Below are 20,545 nucleotides of genomic sequence, written 5' to 3'. Positions count from 1 at the left end.
TCCCCTCTCCCCCTCTAATCAATAAGGGGTTTTGCATTCTATGGAAAATAGAATGCATAGTGTGTGGTCCCTCATCAATCAACACACAATACCCCATAATACCCCATAATGACAAAGCAAAAACTGTTTTAATTTTTCTTTTATATAAAATGTACACCTTGTGCAGCGATTACAGCCTCGTGTCTTCTTGGGTGTGACGCTACAAGTTTGGCACACCTGTATTTGGGGAGTTTCTCCCATTCTTCTCTGCAGATCCTCTCAAGCTCTGTCAGGTTGGATGGGGAGTGTTGCTGCACAGCTATTTTCAGATCTCTCCAGAGATGTTTGATCGGGTTCAAGTCCGGGACACTCAAGGACATTCAGAGACTTGTCAAGGAGCCATTCCTGCGTTGACTTGGCTGTGTGCTTAGGGTCGTTGTTCTGTTGGAAAGTGAACCTTTGCCCCAGTCTGAGGTTCTGAGTGCTCTGGAGCAGGTTTTCATCAAGGATCTCTCTGTACTTTGCTCTGTTAATCTTTTCCTCGATCCTGACTATTCTCCCAGTCCCTGAACTCCAATCAACTTGTAGAAACATCTCAAGGATGATCAATGGAAACAGGATGCACCTGAGTTCAATTTCGAGTCTCATAGCGAAGGGTCTGAATACTTATGTAAATAAGGTATTTATTTATTTTAAATATACATTTGCAAAAATGTCTAAAAACCTGTTTTAGCTTTGTCATTATGGGTATTGTGTGTAGATTAGAAACAAATATAACAAATATAAATGAATGAAGTTTAGAATAAGTCTGTGATGTAACAAAATGTGGAAATAGGGAAGGGGTCTGAATACTTTCGGAATTCACTGTTGTTGCCTTGGTAACCAAACAAACAGTCTAGCTAGTTTAGCTAACCAAGCCCCTTAGACCTTTAGCCGTAGTAAATTGACGATATACCACACCTCTTCTGGCCTTAATTTATTAACTAAACCTTCTATTTGAAATATTTTTAAAAGCTTTGCTTGATTGAGTTTCTCTGGTGCAATGGAACTGATAGAATAGTCCCAAAAGTGCAAACCGCACCCATCTTGCTTTCCAGACAGGCTCAATCAAACACTCAAAAGTATTTGAGGTCATTTTGGTAGGCTGTAGTATTTGTTTTCATTCCTATGATATCAAAATTTGACTTTTTAGTTAACTTTAAAGGGGCTTAAATAAATACAAATTGGACTATTAAATGACTCACATATACCCATTGAATCTTTAAGAAGAGACATTGACTGACAACACAGCTCTTAGCTCCCTCAGTAGATGCCTACTGGAGAACTTTTATTTTGTATTGCTTTTCATCTTTTTAATGAATTTATCTTATTAACACTTTGTTCTAGCTAGCTATTTTTATAGGTAGCTATCAAGTAAACACACCTTATAAATACCTCATGAGCTCAGTTCAAATGTCATACCCCATCAGAACCCAAAATATAACCTTGTTGTACTCCAATGTCTATAAACAAAGTCAATGCAACCAAACACTATTACTTCCAAACATTCTATCATGTTGATCTCCTGGATGATGGGCCCTTGCATCCATTGCTCTGTCTATGAATTTTAGAGTGGTGGTATTTCTCCAGCTCCACCACTCGGATGTTTACCACAGCAAGTGGCCGGGGTAACGCTTTGTTATTGTCTCAGACCAATTGGCTTCACCTATTATGCATTTCTACTGCTGTTATATAAACATCTCATGTTTTTAAACGTGTTCTATGTGTTGGGTGGGTTAAGCAGGAATCATGGGAAATCTAAATGAGCTTAAAATAGATTTTCTCTCTCATCTATCTCTTATGTTTATCTTAGAATGACCCGTCTTATTTCTCAGCCACTATTATATTTCATGGAATACTGGCATATGTCTGGTGTAAACGGGTCCTGTCGTCTTTCTCTGTAGGACCGGAGCGATCCATGTGGGAGACCGTATTCTGGCTATCAACAGTGTCAGTCTGAAGGGCAAGCCGCTCAGCGAGGCCATTCACCTGCTACAGATGGCCGGGGAGACGGTCACACTCAAGATCAAGAAACAGGTCGACAGTAAGTGTTCAGAAAATCAATCAATCCAATCTTTTACAGTTACCCGGCCTAGACCCCAAAGAGAAAGCAGAAAGAGTGCAGTAACCACAACATGGGACTGAAGAAACAGATGTATGTGTTGTATACTTATCAATATGTGTCTGTCTTCCTTAGGTGTTACTCTGCACCTATCCAAATCAGGTGTATGTTTCCCTTCCCCAGGATATCAGGGGAGCCGCTAGAGTACAGACATCTGAGACGTAACCAGCCATTTGTAGTTTGTCATTTAAATATACAAACAACTAGATGAAACCAGGCAGGCTGGGTGAGTTTGCTACAGAGTTCTGCTGGTAGCGGCCCTCTGATGCTGTGCTGCTGCTCTGGGATCCTCTCTGTCTCCTCTGTCCAGGCTCCAGCTCAGATACATACTGCTTGTTGTCTTAGAGACTCCTATAACAGGTTTATGTGGTTCTAAGGTTTTCCTCCCCATAAAACCAGCAAAACATCATTATGTACAAAAAAAGGATGTCACGCCTTGACCTCAGAGATCCTTTTTATTCTCTATTTGGTTAGGTCGGGGTGTGACTAGGGTGGGCAATCTATGGTTTCTATTTCTTTGTTGGCCGGGTATGGTTCCCAGTCAGAGGCAGCTATCTATCGTTGTCTCTGATTGGGGATCATACTTAGGCAGCCTTTTTCCACCTGTAGTTTGTGGGATCTTGTTTTTGGTGCTGTGCTGTTTATCCCTACTAGACGTTACGTTTCGTTTTGTGTTTATTGTTTTTTCGGTGTTCATTTAATAAATTAAAATGTACGCCTACCACGCTGCACCTTGGTTGCGAGAGGTCGCAACAGAAGATCCCACAACAAACGGACCAAGCAGCGTGGCCAGGAGGAGCAGGGATCCTGGGCACGGGAGACAAGGGAGTGGAGGACTTCCTGGACTGGGAGGAGATCATGGCGTAGACAAGGGAGTGGAGAACTTCCTGGACTGGGAGGAGATCATGGCAGGAGACAAGGGAGTGGAGGACTTCCTGGACTGGGAGGAGATCATGGCAGGAGACAAGGGAGTGGAGGACTTCCTGGACGTGGGAGGAGATCATGGCAGGAGACAAGGGAGTGGAGGACTTCCTGGACGTGGGAGGAGATCATGGCAGGAGACAAGGGAGTGGAGGACTTCCTGGACGTGGGAGGAGATCATGGCAGGAGACAAGTGAGTGGAGGACTTCCTGGACTGGGAGGAGCAAGGGAGGAACAACTACAACCCCGGGGTTCGCGACCATGACGGAAGCCCGAAAGGCAGCCCCAAAAATCTTTTGGGGTGGGGCACACGGGGTGGTTGGTAGAACCAGGGTTGGAGAGAGAGAGTGTGACCAGTCAGGCACCATGTTTTGCAGTGATACGCACTGTGTCTCCAATGCGGATTCACAGCCCGGTGCGTTCTGTGCCAGCTCCCAGCACTTGCCGTGCGAAAGTGGGCATCTGTCCAGGATGGGTGGTGCCAGCTCAGCTTGCCTGGTCTCCAGTATGATCCATGGCCCGAAGCCTCCAGTGATGATCCATGGCCCGAAGCCTCCAGTGATGATCCATGGCCCGAAGCCTCCAGTGATGATCCATGGCCCGAAGCCTGTAGTGATGATCCATGGCTCGAAGCCTCCAGTGATGACCCATGGCCCGAAACCTCCAGTGATGATCCATGGCCCGAAGCCTCCAGTGATGATCCATGGCCTGAAGCCTCCAGTGATGATCCATGGCCCGAAGCCTGTAGTGATGATCCATGGCCTGAAGCTTCCAGTGGTGATCCATGGCTCGAAGCCTCCAGTGATGATCCATGGCCCGAAGCCTCCAGTGATGATCCATGGCCCGAAGCCTGTAGTGATGATCCATGGCTCGAAGCCTCCAGTGATGACCCATGGCCCGAAACCTCCAGTGATGATCCATGGCCCGAAGCCTCCAGTGATGATCCATGGCCTGAAGCCTCCAGTGATGATCCATGGCCCGAAGCCTGTAGTGATGATCCATGGCCTGAAGCTTCCAGTGGTGATCCATGGCTCGAAGCCTCCAGTGATGATCCATGGCCCGAAGCCTGTAGTGATGATCCATGGCCTGAAGCCTCCAGTGGTGATCCATGGCTCGAAGCCTCCAGTGATGATCATGGCCCGAAGCCTCCAGTGATGATCCATGGCATGAAGCCTCCAGTGATGATCCATGGCCCGAAGCCTCCAGTGATGATCCATGGCCCGAAGCCTCCAGTGATGATCCATGGCCCGAAGCCTCCAGTGATGATCCATGGCCCGAAGCCTCCAGTGATGATCCATGGCCCGAAGCCTCCAGTGGTGATCCATGGCCGGGAGCCTCCAGTGATGATCCACGGTCCGGAGTCCCCGACGACGATTCCCGCACCAGAGGCGCCACCGTAGTTGGCGGAGCCATGAGCGGAGCGGGGTACTGTGTATTTGAGATCAATAATGTACTGTATATTTGAGATTCATAATGTACTGTGTATTTGAAACTCATAATGTACTGTATATTTGAGATCCATAATGTACTATGTATTTGAAACTCATAATGTACTGTGTATTTGAGATTCATAATGTAGTGTGTATTTGAGTACATAATGTACTGTGTATTTGAGATCCATAATGTACTGTGTATTTGAGTACATAATGTACTGTGTATTTGAGATTCATAATGTACTGTGTATTTGAGATTCATAATGTACTCTGTATTTGAGATTCATAATGTACTGTGTATTTGAGATTCATAATGTACTGTGTATTTGAGATTCATAATGTACTGTGTATTTGAGATCAATAATGTACTGTGTATTTGAGATCCATAATGTACTGTGTATTTGAGATTCATAATGTACTGTGTATTTGAGTACATAATGTACTGTGTATTTGAGATTCATAATGTACTGTGTATTTGAGATTCATAATGTACTGTGTATTTGAGATTCATAATGTACTGTGTATTTGAGATTCATAATGTACTGTGTATTTGAGATTCATAATGTACTGTGTATTTGAGATCCATAATGTACTGTGTATTTGAGTACATAATGTACTGTGTATTTGAGATTCATAATGTACTGTGTATTTGAGATTCATAATGTACTGTGTATTTGAGATTCATAATGTACTGTGTATTTGAGATTCATAATGTACTGTGTATTTGAGATTCATAATGTACTGTGTATTTGAAACTCATAATGTACTGTGTATTTGAGATTCATAATGTACTGTGTATTTGAAACTCATAATGTACTGTGTATTTGAGATTCATAATGTACTGTGTATTTGAGATCCGTAATGTACTGTGTATTTGAAACTCATAATGTACTGTGTATTTGAGATCCATAATGTACTGTGTATTTGAGATCCATAATGTACTGTGTATTTGAGTACATAATGTACTGTGTATTTGAAACTCATAATGTACTGTGTATTTGAGATCCATAATGTACTGTGTATTTGAGATCCATATTTGACTGTGTATTTGAGATCCATATTTGACCCAGGTTTGATATTTTCCTCCCACCCTTCGACGTCTCGTATGAGAACATAGTTTGCAACTTACCCGCGTCCCAAATCGCACCCTATTCCCTACCTAGTACACTACTTTAGACCCTATTCCCTACACAGTGCACTACTTTAGACCAGAGCCCTATAGAACCTATTCCCTACATAGTGCACTACTTTAGACCCTATCCCCTACATCATACACTCTTTTAGACCAGAGCCCTATGGCATCCTATTCCCTACATAGTGCACTACTTTAGACCCCATTCCCTACATAGTACACTACTTTAGACCAGAACCTTATGGCTCCCTATTCCCTACATAGCACACTCCTGTTAAACATAGGCCATGTGCCACGACAACACGCAGAGACCCTGAACAGATGCTCCTCTACTTCCTCCTTCCAGTGGCAGACGAGAAGAAGGATGGAGAGATGGAGAATGATTTGAGTGACACGGAGGACGTGTCGGACATGACAGACTCTCAGAAGACCAACAAGCTGTCAGAGATCTACTCCACCACCATACCCAGTGTGGACTCTACCATGGAGTCCTGGGACGGATCCGGCATCGACGCGGGCTACGGAAGCCAAGGTAAAGACTAGTGGTAGACATGGTGAGACCAGGGTTAGGGTTAATGATAGGTCTACACTTGGTGTATCACCATGTCCTGGGACGTCACCTGCATCGATGCTGGCTAAGACATCCAAGGTTTGACCCCACAGGGCAGCATAGACTCTATGGTTCTATAGTTGATATGTCTATGGTGTTATAGTTGATATAATATATGGTTCTATAGTTGGTATGTCTATGGTGTTATAGTTGATATAATCTATGGTTCTATAGTTGATATAATCTATGGTTCTATAATTGATGTAATCTATGGTTCTATAGTTGATATATCTATGGTTCTATAGTTGATATAATCTATGGTTCTATAGTTGATATATCTATGGTTCTATAGTTGATATAATCTATGGTTCTATAATTGATGTAATCTATGGTTCTATAGTTGATATATCTATGGTTCTATAGTTGATATAATCTATGGTTCTATAGTTGATATATCTATGGTTCTATAGTTGATATAATCTATGGTTCTATAATTGATATAATCTATGGTTTATAGTTGATATATCTATGGTTCTATAGTTGATATAATCTATGGTTCTATAGTTGATATATCTATGGTTCTATAGTTCATATAATCTATGGTTCTATAATTGATGTAATCTATGGTTCTATGGTTGATATAATATATGGTTCTATAGTTTATATATCTATGGTTCTATAGTTGATATAATCTATGGTTCTATAGTTGATATATCTATGGTTCTATAGTTGATATATCTATGGTGTTATAGTTGATATAATCTATGGTTCTATAGTTGATATAATCTATGGTGTTATAGTTGATATATCTATGGTTCTATAGTTGATATATCTATGGTTCTATAGTTGATATATCTATGGTTCTATAGTTGATATATCTATGGTGTTATAGTTGATATAATCTATGGTTCTATAGTTGATATATATATGGTGTTATAGTTGATATATCTATGGTGTTATAGTTGATATAATCTATGGTTCCATAGTTGATATAATCTATGGTTCTATAGTTGATATAATCTATGGTTCTATAGTTGATATAATCAATGGTTCTATCGCCCAATAGGTTTGTACACAAGTGATTGTAATGGACGTGTCACTCTAAATGATCATTTTTATTCTACCTTTTTATTCTACCTAACCCCCTTTCTCCCTCACTTCCCACCCTCACCTCCACCAACACCCCTTCTGCAGGGCCCTACAACCCCCAGGCGGCAGGCATCGCCCTGCACCCCCATGAGTGGAGGAGTGCCAGGCAGAGGACCAGCCCCCCGCCCCCGGGCCGCCGTAGTAACAACTACCCTTTCAGTGACGGGGGCTTCAGTGAAGACGACTGGGACAAACCGTCAGGGTAAGACTCACTGTGGAGACCTCATGCCAAACGTCTCACCCCTCTTTGTATACTGTCTCACTTGTGGAGACCACCTGCATGGTGTACATTTTTGGACACCCCTCGAGCCTTATGCCAAACATCTCACCCCTCCTTGTATACTGTCTCACTGTGAACACTGTAGAGGGTGCAGGACCTGTAGGTGGTATGTGCTGTACGTCTTATATAAGCCTTCAGAGTAACACTCACTGAGGAGAGAGGCCACATAGAAGGGCGAGGGCTTTACAGGTTGCTATTACGGTTGCAAAAGTTCCTCTGTGCCTTCCCCCGAACATTCCCAGGTTTTCCAGAAATCCTGGTTAGAAGAATGCTGGAATCAGGAGGAAAATCTGGAAATAAATCTGGAATATTCCAACCGGGATTTCTAGAAAACCTTGGAATTCTAGTAAAATTGCCGGAAGTTTTGCAGGTTGTAACAATGGCAGGTACTTGAACAGTTAGAACAATGACAGGTACTTGAACAGTTAGAACAATGACAGGTACTTGAACAGTTACAACAATGGCAGGTACTTGAACAGTTACAACAATGACAGGTACTTGAACAGTTACAACAATGACAGGTACTTGAACAGTTAGCACAATGACAGGTACTTGAACAGTTAGCACAATGACAGGTACTTGAACAGTTAGCACAATGACAGGTACTTGAACAGTTAGAACAATGACAGGTACTTGAACAGCTACAACAATGGCAGGCAGCATAACAGTATCCGGTCTTTGTAGGTTGGTACAATGGGAACCTCATCATCATACCGAAACTTTGCAGGTTGCAACAATAGGAACCTCATGATCATACTGAAACTTTGCAGGTTGCAACAATAGGAAATCCATTTACATTACATTACATTTAAGTCATTTAGCAGACGCTCTTATCCAGAGCGACTTACAAATTGGTGCATTCACCTTATGACATCCAGTGGGACAGTCACTTTACAATAGTGCATCTAAAACTTAAGGGGGGGTGAGAGGGATTACTTATCCTATCCTAGGTATTCCTTAAAGAGGTGGGTTTCAGGTGTCTCCGGAAGGTGTTGATTGACTCCGCTGTCCTGGCGTCGTGAGGGAGTTTGTTCCACCATTGGGGGCCAGGGCAGAACAGTTTTGACTCTGAGCGGGAGCTATACTTCCTCAGTGGTATAGCAGGCCAGAGGTGGATGAACGCAGTGCCCTTGTTTGGGTGTAGGGCCTGATCAGAGCCTGAGGTCTGACAGTTCCCCTCACAGCTCCTAGGCAAGCACCATGGTCTTTAGCGGAAACTTCAACTAAGCCAGTGGAGAGAACGGAGGAGCTTGCTGTGAGAGAATGGGAAGGTTGAACACCAGACGGGCTATTCTGGATGAGTTGAAGGGGTTTAATGGCACAGGCAGGGAGCCCAGCCAACAGCGAGTTGCAGTAATCCAGAAGGGAGATGACAAGTGCCTGGATTAGGACCTGCGCCGCTTCCTGTGTGAGGCAGGGTCGTACTCTGCGGATGTTGTAGAGCATGAACCTACAGGAACGGGCCAGCCTTGATGTTGGTTGAGAACGACAGGGTGTTGTCCAGGATAGGTTCTTGGCGCTCTGGGAGGAGGACACAATGGAGTTGTCAACCGTGATGGCGAGATCATGGAACGGGCAGTCCTTCCCCGGGAGGAAGAGCAGCTCCGTCTTGCCGAGTTCAGCTTGAGGTGGTGATCCGTTCACACTGATATGTCTGCCAGACATGCAGAGATGCGGCCACATGGTCATCAGAAGGGGGAAAGGAGAAGATTAATTGTGTGGTCTGCATAGCAATGATAAGAGAGACCATGTGAGGTTATGACAGAGCCAAGTGACTTGGGTATAGCGAGAATAGGAGAGGGCCAAGAACAGAGCCCTGGGGGACACCAGTGGTGAGAGCACGTGGTGAGGAGCAGATCTCGCCACGCCACCTGGTAGGAGCGACCTGTCAGGTAGGACGCAACAAGCGTGGGCCGCGCCGGAGATGCCCAACGGAGAGGGTGGAGAGGAGGATCTGATGGTTCACAGTATCAGGCAGCCGATAGATCTAGAAGGATGAGAGCAGAGGAGAGAGAGTTAGCTTTAGCACGGAGCGCCTCCAACAGAGGAGAGCAGTCTCAGTTGAATGACTAGTCTTGAAGCCTGACTGATTTGGATCAAGAAGGTCATTCAGAGAGAGATAGCGGGAGAGCTGGCCAAGGACGGCAGCAAGAGTTTTGGAGAGAAAAGAAAGAAGGGATACTGGTCTGTAATTGTTGACATCGGAAGGATCAAGGTTTTTTGTGCAACTCTCGTTCTTGAAGACGGAAGGGACACCAGCGGTCAGGGATGAGTTGATGAGCGAGGTGAGGTAAGGGAGAAGGTCTGGAAATGGTCTGGAGAAGAGAGGAGGGGATAGGGTCAAGCGGGCAGGTTGTTGGGCGGCCGGCCGTCACAAGACGCAAGATTTCATCTGGAGAGAGAGGGGAGAAAGAGGTCAGAGCACAGGGTAGGGCAGTGTGAGCAGAACCAGCGGTGTTGTTTGTTAGCAAACGAGGATCATGTCGCGACCTTCTTTTCAAAATGGTTGACGAAGTCATCTGCAGAGAGGGAGGAGGGGGGAGGGGGAGGAGGATTCAGGAGGGAGGAGAAGGTGGCAAAGAGCTTCCTAGGGTTAGAGGCAGATGCTTGGAATTTAGCGTGGTTCTTTAGCAGCAGAGACAGAGGAGGAAAATGTAGAGAGGAGGGAGTGAAAGGATGCCAGGTCCGCAGGGAGGCGAGTTTTTCCATTTCCGCCGGCTGCCCGGAGCCCTGTTCTGTGAGCTGCAATGAGTCATCGAGCCACGGAGCGGGAGGGGAGGACCGAGCCGGCCTGGAGGATAGGGGACATAGAGAGTCAAGGGATGCAGAGAGGGAGGAGAGGAGGGTTGAGGAGGCAGAATCAGGAGATAGGTGGGAGAAGGTTTCGGAGGGAAGAGATGATAGGATGGAAGAGGAGAGAGTCAGGAAGGTTGGGACGGCGCGATACCATCCGAGTAGGGGCAGTGTGGGAGGTGTTGGATGAGAGCGAGAGGGAAAAGGATACAAGGCAGTGGTCGGAGACTTGGAGGGGAGTTGCAATGAGGTTAGTGGAAGAACAGCATCAGTAAAGATGAGGTCGAGCGTATTGCCTGCCTTGTGAGTAGGGGGGAATGTGAGAGGGTGAGGTCAAAAGAGGAGAGGAGTGGAAAGAAGGAGGCAGAGAGGAAAGAGTCAAAGGTAGACAAAATCGCCCAGAACTGTGAGAGGTGAGCCGTCCTCAGGAAAGGAGCTTATCAAGGCATCAAGCTCATTGATGAACTCTCCGAGGGAACCTGGAGGGCGATAAATGATAAGGATGTTAAGCTTGAAAGGGCTAGTAACTGTGACAGCATGGAATTCAAAGGAGGCGATAGACAGATGGGTAAGGGGAGAAAGAGAGAATGACCACTTGGGAGAGATGAGGATCCCTGCCACCACCCCGCTGACCAGACGCGGGGTGTCAGAACATGGGCGGACGAAGAGAGACAGTAGGAGTAGCAGTGTTGTCTGTTTCCATGTTTCCAGTGCCAAAAGTCGAGGGACTGGAGGGAGGCATAGGCTGAGATGAACTCTGCCTTGTTGACCATAGATTGGCAGTTCCAGAGGCTACCGGAGACCTGAAACGTGGGTCGTGCGCGCTGGGACCACCAGATAAGAGTTTGTATGGTCTGTGCAGAGAGGAGAGAACAGGGATAAACAGACACATAGTTGACAGGCTACAGAAGAGGCTACGCTAATGCAAAGGAGATTGGAATGACAAGTGGACTACACGTCTCGAATGTTCAGAAAGTTAAGCTACGTAGCAAGAATCTTATTGACTAAAATGATTAAAATGATACAGTACTGCTGAAGTAGGCCAGCTGGCAGTGGGTGCGTTGTTGACACTACACTAATCAAGTCGTTCCGTTGAGTGTAAAGTTTCTGCAGTGTTGCTAATAGCTGGCTAGCTAGCAGTGTTGTACACGTTAAAAGAACGACAAAGCTGGCTATGCAGAAAATTTTAGACTACACAATTATTTTTAATGTAGCTAGCTAAGTAGCTAGCTACGATCAAACAAATCAAACCGTTGTACTGTAATGAAATGAAGTGAAAATGTGATACTAGATCCGTAGTTGAGTTTTAAGAAGACGCTATTAGCGTTTATAGCAGAGTCACCTAGTAGCAAATAGCTGGCTAGGGTAAATTAAGATAATCATAAGAACTCTAAACCTAAGCAACACAATTATCCGATGATACGAAGACAGCAAAGACAGCTATGTAGCTAGCTAACACTACACTAATCAAGTTGTTCAGTTGTTAGTTTCTCCATGCAGCTAATCCTGGAGTAGCCTGGCTAGTGGGAGGTAAAATCATAGAATTATCTTTGATACAAATCCTATGTAGCTAGCTGAGAAGAAATTTAGATTAGACAAATCAAACCGTTGTTATAATGAAATATAATGAAAAAGCCTGGGGGTGCAGAAACCATCGCTCCAACCGGAACCGGAAATCCAATGACAGTATCTGATATTTGCAGGTTGCAACAACTGAACTATTATTATCTTGTATAATTTATAGACAGGGGTTTGTGCTGTGCAACCCTCGTGACAGCACAGCTGGGTTCACAGCTTTTAAACTCTAACGAAGGCAGCTTGCTGTCAAAATGGTGGTATTTATGAAATGTAGAACTATCGTTTCTGATAGTGTGCAGCTTTTCTTTTCACAGTTATAGGTTCACACAGCAAAAGGGCATGTCTGTTTTTTGCCTCTAGCCGTGTGACCTCAGTGCCACCTTGTGATGACACCATCACTAAACATCTTGAGTGATTCATGAGTCAGGAACTGTAACTGTCATCCCATGTTACGTTAAATAGAATGTCATCATCCTCCAATGATCACTGAGCGATGGAGGCTTCAACAAAGATGCCTGTCACTCACCTTCAGGGAGAAATCACTGGAACCCCTTAACAGTACCAGTTATTTGCAGGTTTCAAAAATGAACTACAAAGACTCATGAGCTCAGAATGACTATGACTTGGTGTTTCATGTTAGTCCACAAAGTCCTGTGTAACCCTCATAACATCAGACACACCTAAAGCTTGATTCACAGATAAGAGTTTTTTTTAAAGAGTCATGTAATTGTTTCTAGACAGCTAAATAATGGGGGTGTGGCCTGCCCAGGGGTGAAAGTAGATCTAATATCTTACCAGTACACAAGACACCCAAGTGCATGCAGAATTTTTATATTTTTAATAGCTTAGGTGTTGAAATCATAGAATTCCTTATAGATCCGTATGAATTTAATATACGCTGTTTATGGACCTAGTAGCCTGGGGGGGGGGTGAAATCATAGAATTCCATATAGATCCGTATTAATTTAATATACACTGTTAATGGACCTAGTAGCCTGGGGGAGGTAAAATCATAGAATTCCATATAGATCCATATTAATTTAATGTATGTTGTTTATGGACCTAGTAGCCTGGGGGGGGGTGAAATCATAGAATTCCATATAGATCCGTATTAATTTAATGTATGTTGTTTATGGACCTAGTAGCCTGGGGGGGGGGTGAAATCATAGAATTCCATATAGATCCGTATTAATTTAATATACGCTGTTAATGGACCTAGTAGCCTGGGGGGGGGGTAAAATCATAGAATTCCATATAGATCCGTATTAATTGAATGTATGTTGTTTATGGACCTAGTAGCCTGGGGGGGGGGGGGGGGGGGTGAAATCATAGAATTCCATATAGATCCGTATTAATTTAATGTATGTTGTTTATGGACCTAGTAGCCTAGGTCTAGTAAAGGTTTGTCATATACATTTTAACATGCAATATATTTTATAGGTGGCGTAAAAGCTCATTTTCAACCATAAACATGCAACTTTATAATAAAGCTGTCCATACAAACTCGCATTTTACAGACTTATGTAAGATAGCCTACTATTCATTTATTTTTTATTTTACCTTTATTTAACCAGGCAAGTCAGTTAAGAACACATTCTTATTTTCAATGACGCCTGGGAACAGTGGGTTAACTGCCTGTTCAGGGGCAGAATGACAGATTTGTACCTTGTCAGCTCGGGGGTTTGAACTCGCAACCTTCTGGTTACTAGTCCAACGCTCTAACCGCTCTAACCACTAGGCTACGCTGCTGCCCCTCATACTGTGAGTAGATTGAATAGTTATTGTCTAGGCCTAACTCAATCACTGTTCGCAAACCAAGACTGTTCAGAGTGGCGTAGAGTAGTGACTCGTAACACGTAGTCCCCGCGGTTATATCCGCACGGCTGACGAGTTTAATAAGGTCTTTAAATATTCTGTTGCGAAGGGTTGAATAAAGAGAATACCTTTAAAAACAAATCCAATAAATGTATCATTCTTGTGCAATTTATATCTATAGGCTACGTTCTTTGATTATTTTAGGCTATCTTAGTCGGGTTTTAGTGCATGAATCTAAACTTCAGGGCTTAATTAACTGTACACGCGCCAAATAGCCTACACAGCCAATCGACTTATAATGTTTTCGGGAACTGGCAGTCCACGGAGGCAAAAAAGTACATTGTCGGAGTTTAATTCAATAAGACAAAAGCTGCGGAAGGAGAGTTGAAAATATTTGGTGAAGTGGTAAAACGGGATGACAGCACGAGGTTGTGTGTGGTGACGATTGTGAGGCGCTGCTATACAAATTCCACAGTCACAAGACCAGACTTCAAAATATGCCTATGGCACGTCAAGGGAACTGTAGACTACTGTTTAGATGGGTTAAATGGAAACTGAAGTCTGGACGATGACTGTCGGTCTATAACCTCTCACATATTAACTCCTGTAGAATTAAGTGCTTCTGGCAGTAAAATGATACACCTAATGTAGACAGAATTTGGACTTGGTAACAGGAGTGACAAAATATGATTTATTTCTGCATCTTCAGAGAATGCAATGCTCAATTAGATACCATCTGTAGAGGTTTGTCACGCCTTGGTCTTAGTGTTTTGTGTTTTCGTTGATTGTTTGGTCAGGCCAGGGTGTGACATGGGTTTGTTTTGTTGTATTTCGTATTGGGGTTTTGTGGTTATTGGGATTGCGGCTGAGTAGGGGTGTTGTATGGGCTTGGCTGCCTGAGGCGGTTCTCAATCAGAGTCAGGTGATTCTCGTTGTCTCTGATTGGGAACCGTATTTAGGTAGCCTGGGTTTCACTTTGTATTTGGTGGGTGATTGTTCCTGTCTCTGTGTAGTTTCACCAGATAGGCTGTAATAGGTTTCACGTTCCTGTCTCTGTGTAGTGTTCACCAGATAGGCTGTAATAGGTTTCACGTTCCTGTCTCTGTGTAGTTTCACCAGATAGGCTGTAATAGGTTTCACGTTCCTGTCTCTGTGTAGTGTTCACCAGATAGGCTGTAATAGGTTTCACGTTCCTGTCTCTGTGTAGTGTTCACCAGATAGGCTGTAATAGGTTTCACGTTCCTGTCTCTGTGTAGTTTCACCAGATAGGCTGTAATAGGTTTCACGTTCCTGTCTCTGTGTAGTTTCACCAGATAGGCTGTAATAGGTTTCACGTTCCTGTCTCTGTGTAGTGTTCACCAGATAGGCTGTAATAGGTTTCACGTTCCTGTCTCTGTGTAGTGTTCACCAGATAGGCTGTAATAGGTTTCACGTTCCTGTCTCTGTGTAGTGTTCACCAGATAGGCTGTAATAGGTTTCACGTTCCTGTCTCTGTGTAGTGTTCACCAGATAGGCTGTAATAGGTTTCACGTTCCTGTCTCTGTGTAGTGTTCACCAGATAGGCTGTATTAGGTTTCACGTTCCGTTTGTTGTTTTTGTATTTATGAGTTATTTTATTTGTCGTTCCGTTTTCCTTCATTAAAGTCATGAGTAACCAACACGCTGCATTTCGGTCCGACTCTCTTTCCACAAACGTAGAACGCCGTTACACTGTCCTTGCATTTATGGCAGTATAAGTTGTTGTTACAGTATAACCTACAGTATATTAATCATCCTAGGCAGTCATTGAAAATCCTAGGCAGTCATTGAAAATAAGAATTTGTTCTTAACTGACTTGCCTACTTAAATAAAGGTTAAAAAAAATAAAAATCAATCAATTTTGTATCTTTCAGTTATTTTCATGTATTGCTATTCTTTCATTAAAGACATGAGTAACCACCACGCTGCATTTCGGTCCGACTCTCTTTCTACAAACGAAGAACGCCGTTACAGAATCACCCACCACACACGGACTGAGCAGCGTGTTAACAGGCAGGAGCCAAAGGAGAGGCAACAGAAGCAGCTGCAGTGGGAGAGGCTGCACCACTTGGAGAATTGGACATGGGAGGAAGAACTGGATGGAAAAGGACCCTGGGCTCAGCCTGGTGAATATCGCCGCCCCAAGGAGGAACTTGAGGCGGCTAAAGCGGAGAGGCGCTGGTATGAGGAGGCAGCACGGCGACGTGGATGGAAGCCCGAAAAGCAGCCCCAAAAAATTATTGGGGGGGGGCTTACAGGGCGTATGGCTATGCCAGGTAGGAGACATGCGCAAACTCCCTGTGCTTACCGGGCGGCTAGAGAGACCGGGCAGGCACCGTGCTATGGAGCGCACAGTGTTTCCAGTGCGGGAGCATAGCCCGGTGCGGTTCATACCAGCCCTTCGTATTGGCCGGGCTAGAGTGGGCATCGAGCCAGGTAAGCTTGGGCAGGCTCGGTGCTCAAGAGCTCCAGTGCGCCTGCACGGTCTTGTCTATCCAGAGCCACCTCCACACACCAGTCCTCCGGTAGCAGCTCCCCGCACCAGGCTTCCTGTGCGTGTCCTCTCTCCAGTATCACCAGTGCCAGCACCACGCATCAGGCCTACAGTGCGCCTCGCCTCTCCTGTGCTGTCGGAGTCTCCTGTCTGTTCAGCGCTATCAGAGCCTTCCTCCTCTACAGCGCTGCTGGAGTCTCCTGTCTGTTCAGCGCTATCAGAGCCTTTCTCCTCTCCTGCGCTGTCGGAGTCTCCCGCCTGTTCAGCGCTATCAGAGCCTTCCTCCTCTACAGTGCTGCCGGAGCCTCCTGCCTGTTCGGAGCAGCCTGAGCTGTCAGTCTGCATGAAGCAGCCAGAGCTGTCAGTCTGCATGAAGCAGCCAGAGCTGTCAGTCTGCAAAGAGCTGCCAGTCTGCAAGGAGCTGTCAGTCTGCAAGGAGCTGTCAGTCTGCAGGGTGCTGTCAGCCTGCATGGAGCAGTCAGAGCTGTCAGTCTGTATGAGGCAGCCAGAGCTGTCAGTCTGCAAGGAGCTGTCAGTCTGCATAAAGCAGCCAGAGCTGTCGGTCTGTATGAAGCAGTCAGAGCTGTCAGTCTGCATGAAGCAGCCAGAGCTGTCAGTCTGCATGAAGCAGCCAGAGCTGTCAGTCTGCATGAAGTAGCCAGAGCTGTCAGTCTGCACAGAGCTGCCAGTCTGCAAGGAGCTGTCAGCCTGCAAGGAGCTGTCAGCCTGCATAGAGCAGCTAGATCCGCCAGTCAGCCATAATCTTCTAGATCTGCCAGTCAACCAGATTCTTCCAGATCTGCCAGTCAACCAGTCTCTTCCAGATCTGCCAGTCTGCATAGAGCAGCTAGATCTGCCAGTCAGCCATGATCTTCTAGATCTGCCAGTCAACCAGATTCTGCCAGATCTGCCAGTCAACCAGAATCTTCCAGATCTGCTAGTCAACCAGAATCTTCCAGATCCGCCAGCCAGCCAGGATTTACTGGAGCCTACTACCTGCCAGGGCTTCATCTCAGTACTGTGCTTCCTCTCAGTACTGGGCTTCCCCTCAGTCCCGAGCTACCCCTCAGTCCCGAGCTTGGGCTTCCCCTCAGTCCCGAGCTGGCCCTCAGTCCCGAGCTGCCCCTCAGTCCCGAGCTGGCCCTCAGTCCCGAGCTGCCCCTCAGTCCCGAGCTGCCCCTCAGTCCCGAGCTGCCCCTCAGTCACGAGCTGCTCCTCAGTTCTGTGGGGTTCTGGGTGAGGACTATTAGGCCATGGTCGGCGGCGAGGGTGGATTATCCCGGGACGCGAAGGGGAGGAACTATGACTTTAATGGAGTGGGGTCCACGTCCCGAGCCGGAACCGCCACCATGGACAGACGCCCATCCGGAACCTCCCTATGGTTTTGAGGTGCGTCCGGGAGTCCGCACCTTAGGGGACTTGTTGTTTTTGTATCTTTCAGTTATTTTCATGTAAATCAAATCAAATCAAATTTTATTTGTCACATACACATGGTTAGCAGATGTTAATGCAAGTGTAGCGAAATGCTTGTGCTTCTAGTTCCGACAATGCAGTGATAACCAACAAGTAATCTAACTAACAATTCCAAAACTACTGTCTTATACACAGTGTAAGGGGATAAGGAACATGTACATAAGGATATATGAATGAGTGATGGTACAGAGCAGCATACAGTAGATGGTATCGAGTACAGTATATACATATGAGATGAGTGTGTAGACAAAGTAAACAAAGTGGCATAGTTAAAGTGGCTAGTGATACATGTGTTACATAAGGATGCAGTCGATGATGTAGAGTACAGTATATACATATGCATATGAGATGAATAATGTAGGGTAAGTAACATTATATAAGGTAGCATTGTTTAAAGTGGCTAGTGATATATTTACATCATTTCCCATCAATTCCCATTATTAAAATGGCTGGAGTTGGGTCAGTGTCAATGACAGTGTGTTGGCAGCAGCCACTCAGTGTTAGTGGTGGCTGTTTAACAGTCTGATGGCCTTGAGATAGAAGCTGTTTTTCAGTCTCTCGGTCCCAGCTTTGATGCACCTGTACTGACCTCGCCTTCTGGATGATAGCGGGGTGAACAGGCAGTGGTTCGGGTGGTTGATGTCCTTGATGATCTTTATGGCCTTCCTGTAACAACGGGTGGTGTAGGTGTCCTGGAGGGCAGGTAGTTTGCCCCCGGTGATGCGTTGTGCAGTCCTCACTACCCTCTGGAGAGCCTTACGGTTGAGGGCGGAGCAGTTGCCGTACCAGGCGGTGATACAGCCCGCCAGGATGCTCTCGATTGTGCATCTGTAGAAGTTTGTGAGTGCTTTTGGTGACAAGCCGAATTTCTTCAGCCTCCTGAGGTTGAATAGGCGCTGCTGCGCCTTCTTCACGACGCTGTCAGTGTGAGTGGACCAATTCAGTTTGTCTGTGATGTGTATGCCGAGGAACTTAAAACTAGCTACCCTCTCCACTACTGTTCCATCGATGTGGATAGGGGGTGTTCCCTCTGCTGTTTCCTGAAGTCCACAATCATCTCCTTAGTTTTGTTGACGTTGAGTGTGAGGTTATTTTCCTGACACCACACTCCGAGGGCCCTCACCTCCTCCCTGTAGGCCGTCTCGTCGTTGTTGGTAATCAAGCCTACCACTGTTGTGTCGTCCGCAAACTTGATGATTGAGTTGGAGGCGTGCGTGGCCACGCAGTCGTGGGTGAACAGGGAGTACAGGAGAGGGCTCAGAACGCACCCTTGTGGGGCCCCCGTGTTGAGGATCAGCGGGGAGGAGATGTTGTTGCCTACCCTCACCACCTGGGGGCGGCCCGTCAGGAAGTCCAGTACCCAGTTGCACAGGGCGGGGTCGAGACCCAGGGTCTCGAGCTTGATGACGAGCTTGGAGGGTACTATGGTGTTGAATGCCGAGCTGTAGTCGATGAACAGCATTCTCACATAGGTATTCCTCTTGTCCAGGTGGGTTAGGGCAGTGTGCAGTGTGGTTGAGATTGCATCGTCTGTGGACCTATTTGGGCGGTAAGCAAATTGGAGTGGGTCTAGGGTGTCAGGTAGGGTGGAGGTGATATGGTCCTTGACTAGTCTCTCAAAGCACTTCATGATGACGGAAGTGAGTGCTACGGGGCGGTAGTCGTTTAGCTCAGTTACCTTAGCTTTCTTGGGAACAGGAACAATGGTGGCCCTCTTGAAGCATGTGGGAACAGCAGACTGGTATAGGGATTGATTGAATATGTCCGTAAACACACCGGCCAGCAGGTCTGCGCATGCTCTGAGGGCGCGGCTGGGGATGCCGTCTGGGCCTGCAGCCTTGCGAGGGTTAACACGTTTAAATGTCTTACTCACCTCGGCTGCAGTGAAGGAGAGACCGCATGTTTCCGTTGCAGGCCGTGTCAGTGGCACTGTATTGTCCTCAAAGCGGGCAAAAAAGTTATTTAGTCTGCCTGGGAGCAAGACATCCTGGTCCGTAACTGGGCTGGATTTCATCTTGTAGTCCGTGATTGACTGTAGACCCTGCCACATGCCTCTTATGTCTGAGCCATTGAATTGAGATTCCACTTTGTCTCTGTACTGACGCTTAGCTTGTTTAATAGCCTTACGGAGGGAATAGCTGCACTGTTTGTATTCAGTCATGTTGCCAGACACCTTGCCCTGATTAAAAGCAGTGGTTCGCGCTTTCAGTTTCACGCGAATGCTGCCATCAATCCACGGTTTCTGGTTAGGGAATGTTTTTATCGTTGCTATGGGAACGACATCTTCGACGCACGTTCTAATGAACTCGCACACCGAATCAGCGTATTCGTCAATATTCCCATCTGACGCAATACGAAACATGTCCCAGTCCACGTGATGGAAGCAGTCTTGGAGTGTAGAGTCAGCTTGGTCTGACCAGCGTTGGACAGACCTCAGCGTGGGAGCCTCTTGTTTTAATTTCTGCCTGTAGGCAGGGATCAGCAAAATGGAGTCGTGGTCAGCTTTTCCGAAAGGGGGCGGGGCAGGGCCTTATATGCATCGCGGAAGTTAGAGTAACAATGATCCAAGGTTTTACCACCCCTGGTTGCGCAATCGATATGCTGATAAAATTTAGGAGTCTTGTTTTCAGATTGGCTTTGTTAAAATCCCCAGCTACAATGAATGCAGCCTCCGGATAAATGTTTTCCAGTTTGCAAAGAGTTAAATAAAGTTCGTTCAGAGCCATCGATGTGTCTGCTTGGGGGGGATATATACGGCTGTGATTATAA

General features: G+C 45.8%; 1 protein-coding gene across 3 annotated transcripts in view; it reads left to right on the top strand.

The window, feature by feature from the left end:
• Positions 1 to 20,545, top strand: part of LOC124003805 (glutamate receptor-interacting protein 2-like) — a 251,701-nt gene that overhangs the window by 190,807 nt on the left and 40,349 nt on the right. For all 3 annotated transcript variants that reach the window (XM_046312392.1, XM_046312390.1, XM_046312389.1), the window contains 3 exons: positions 1,923 to 2,062; positions 5,973 to 6,158; positions 7,371 to 7,527. In XM_046312392.1, coding sequence (XP_046168348.1) covers positions 1,923 to 2,062; positions 5,973 to 6,158; positions 7,371 to 7,527 — 483 coding nt within the window. The remainder of the gene's footprint in view (positions 1 to 1,922; positions 2,063 to 5,972; positions 6,159 to 7,370; positions 7,528 to 20,545) is intronic.

The sequence above is a fragment of the Oncorhynchus gorbuscha genome, linkage group LG18 (genome assembly GCF_021184085.1).
Source record: "Oncorhynchus gorbuscha isolate QuinsamMale2020 ecotype Even-year linkage group LG18, OgorEven_v1.0, whole genome shotgun sequence".
NCBI classification, from domain to species: Eukaryota; Metazoa; Chordata; class Actinopteri; order Salmoniformes; family Salmonidae; genus Oncorhynchus; species Oncorhynchus gorbuscha.
Note: the sequence above shows the minus strand (reverse complement) of the source record. Positions and strands in the feature narration are given on the sequence as shown.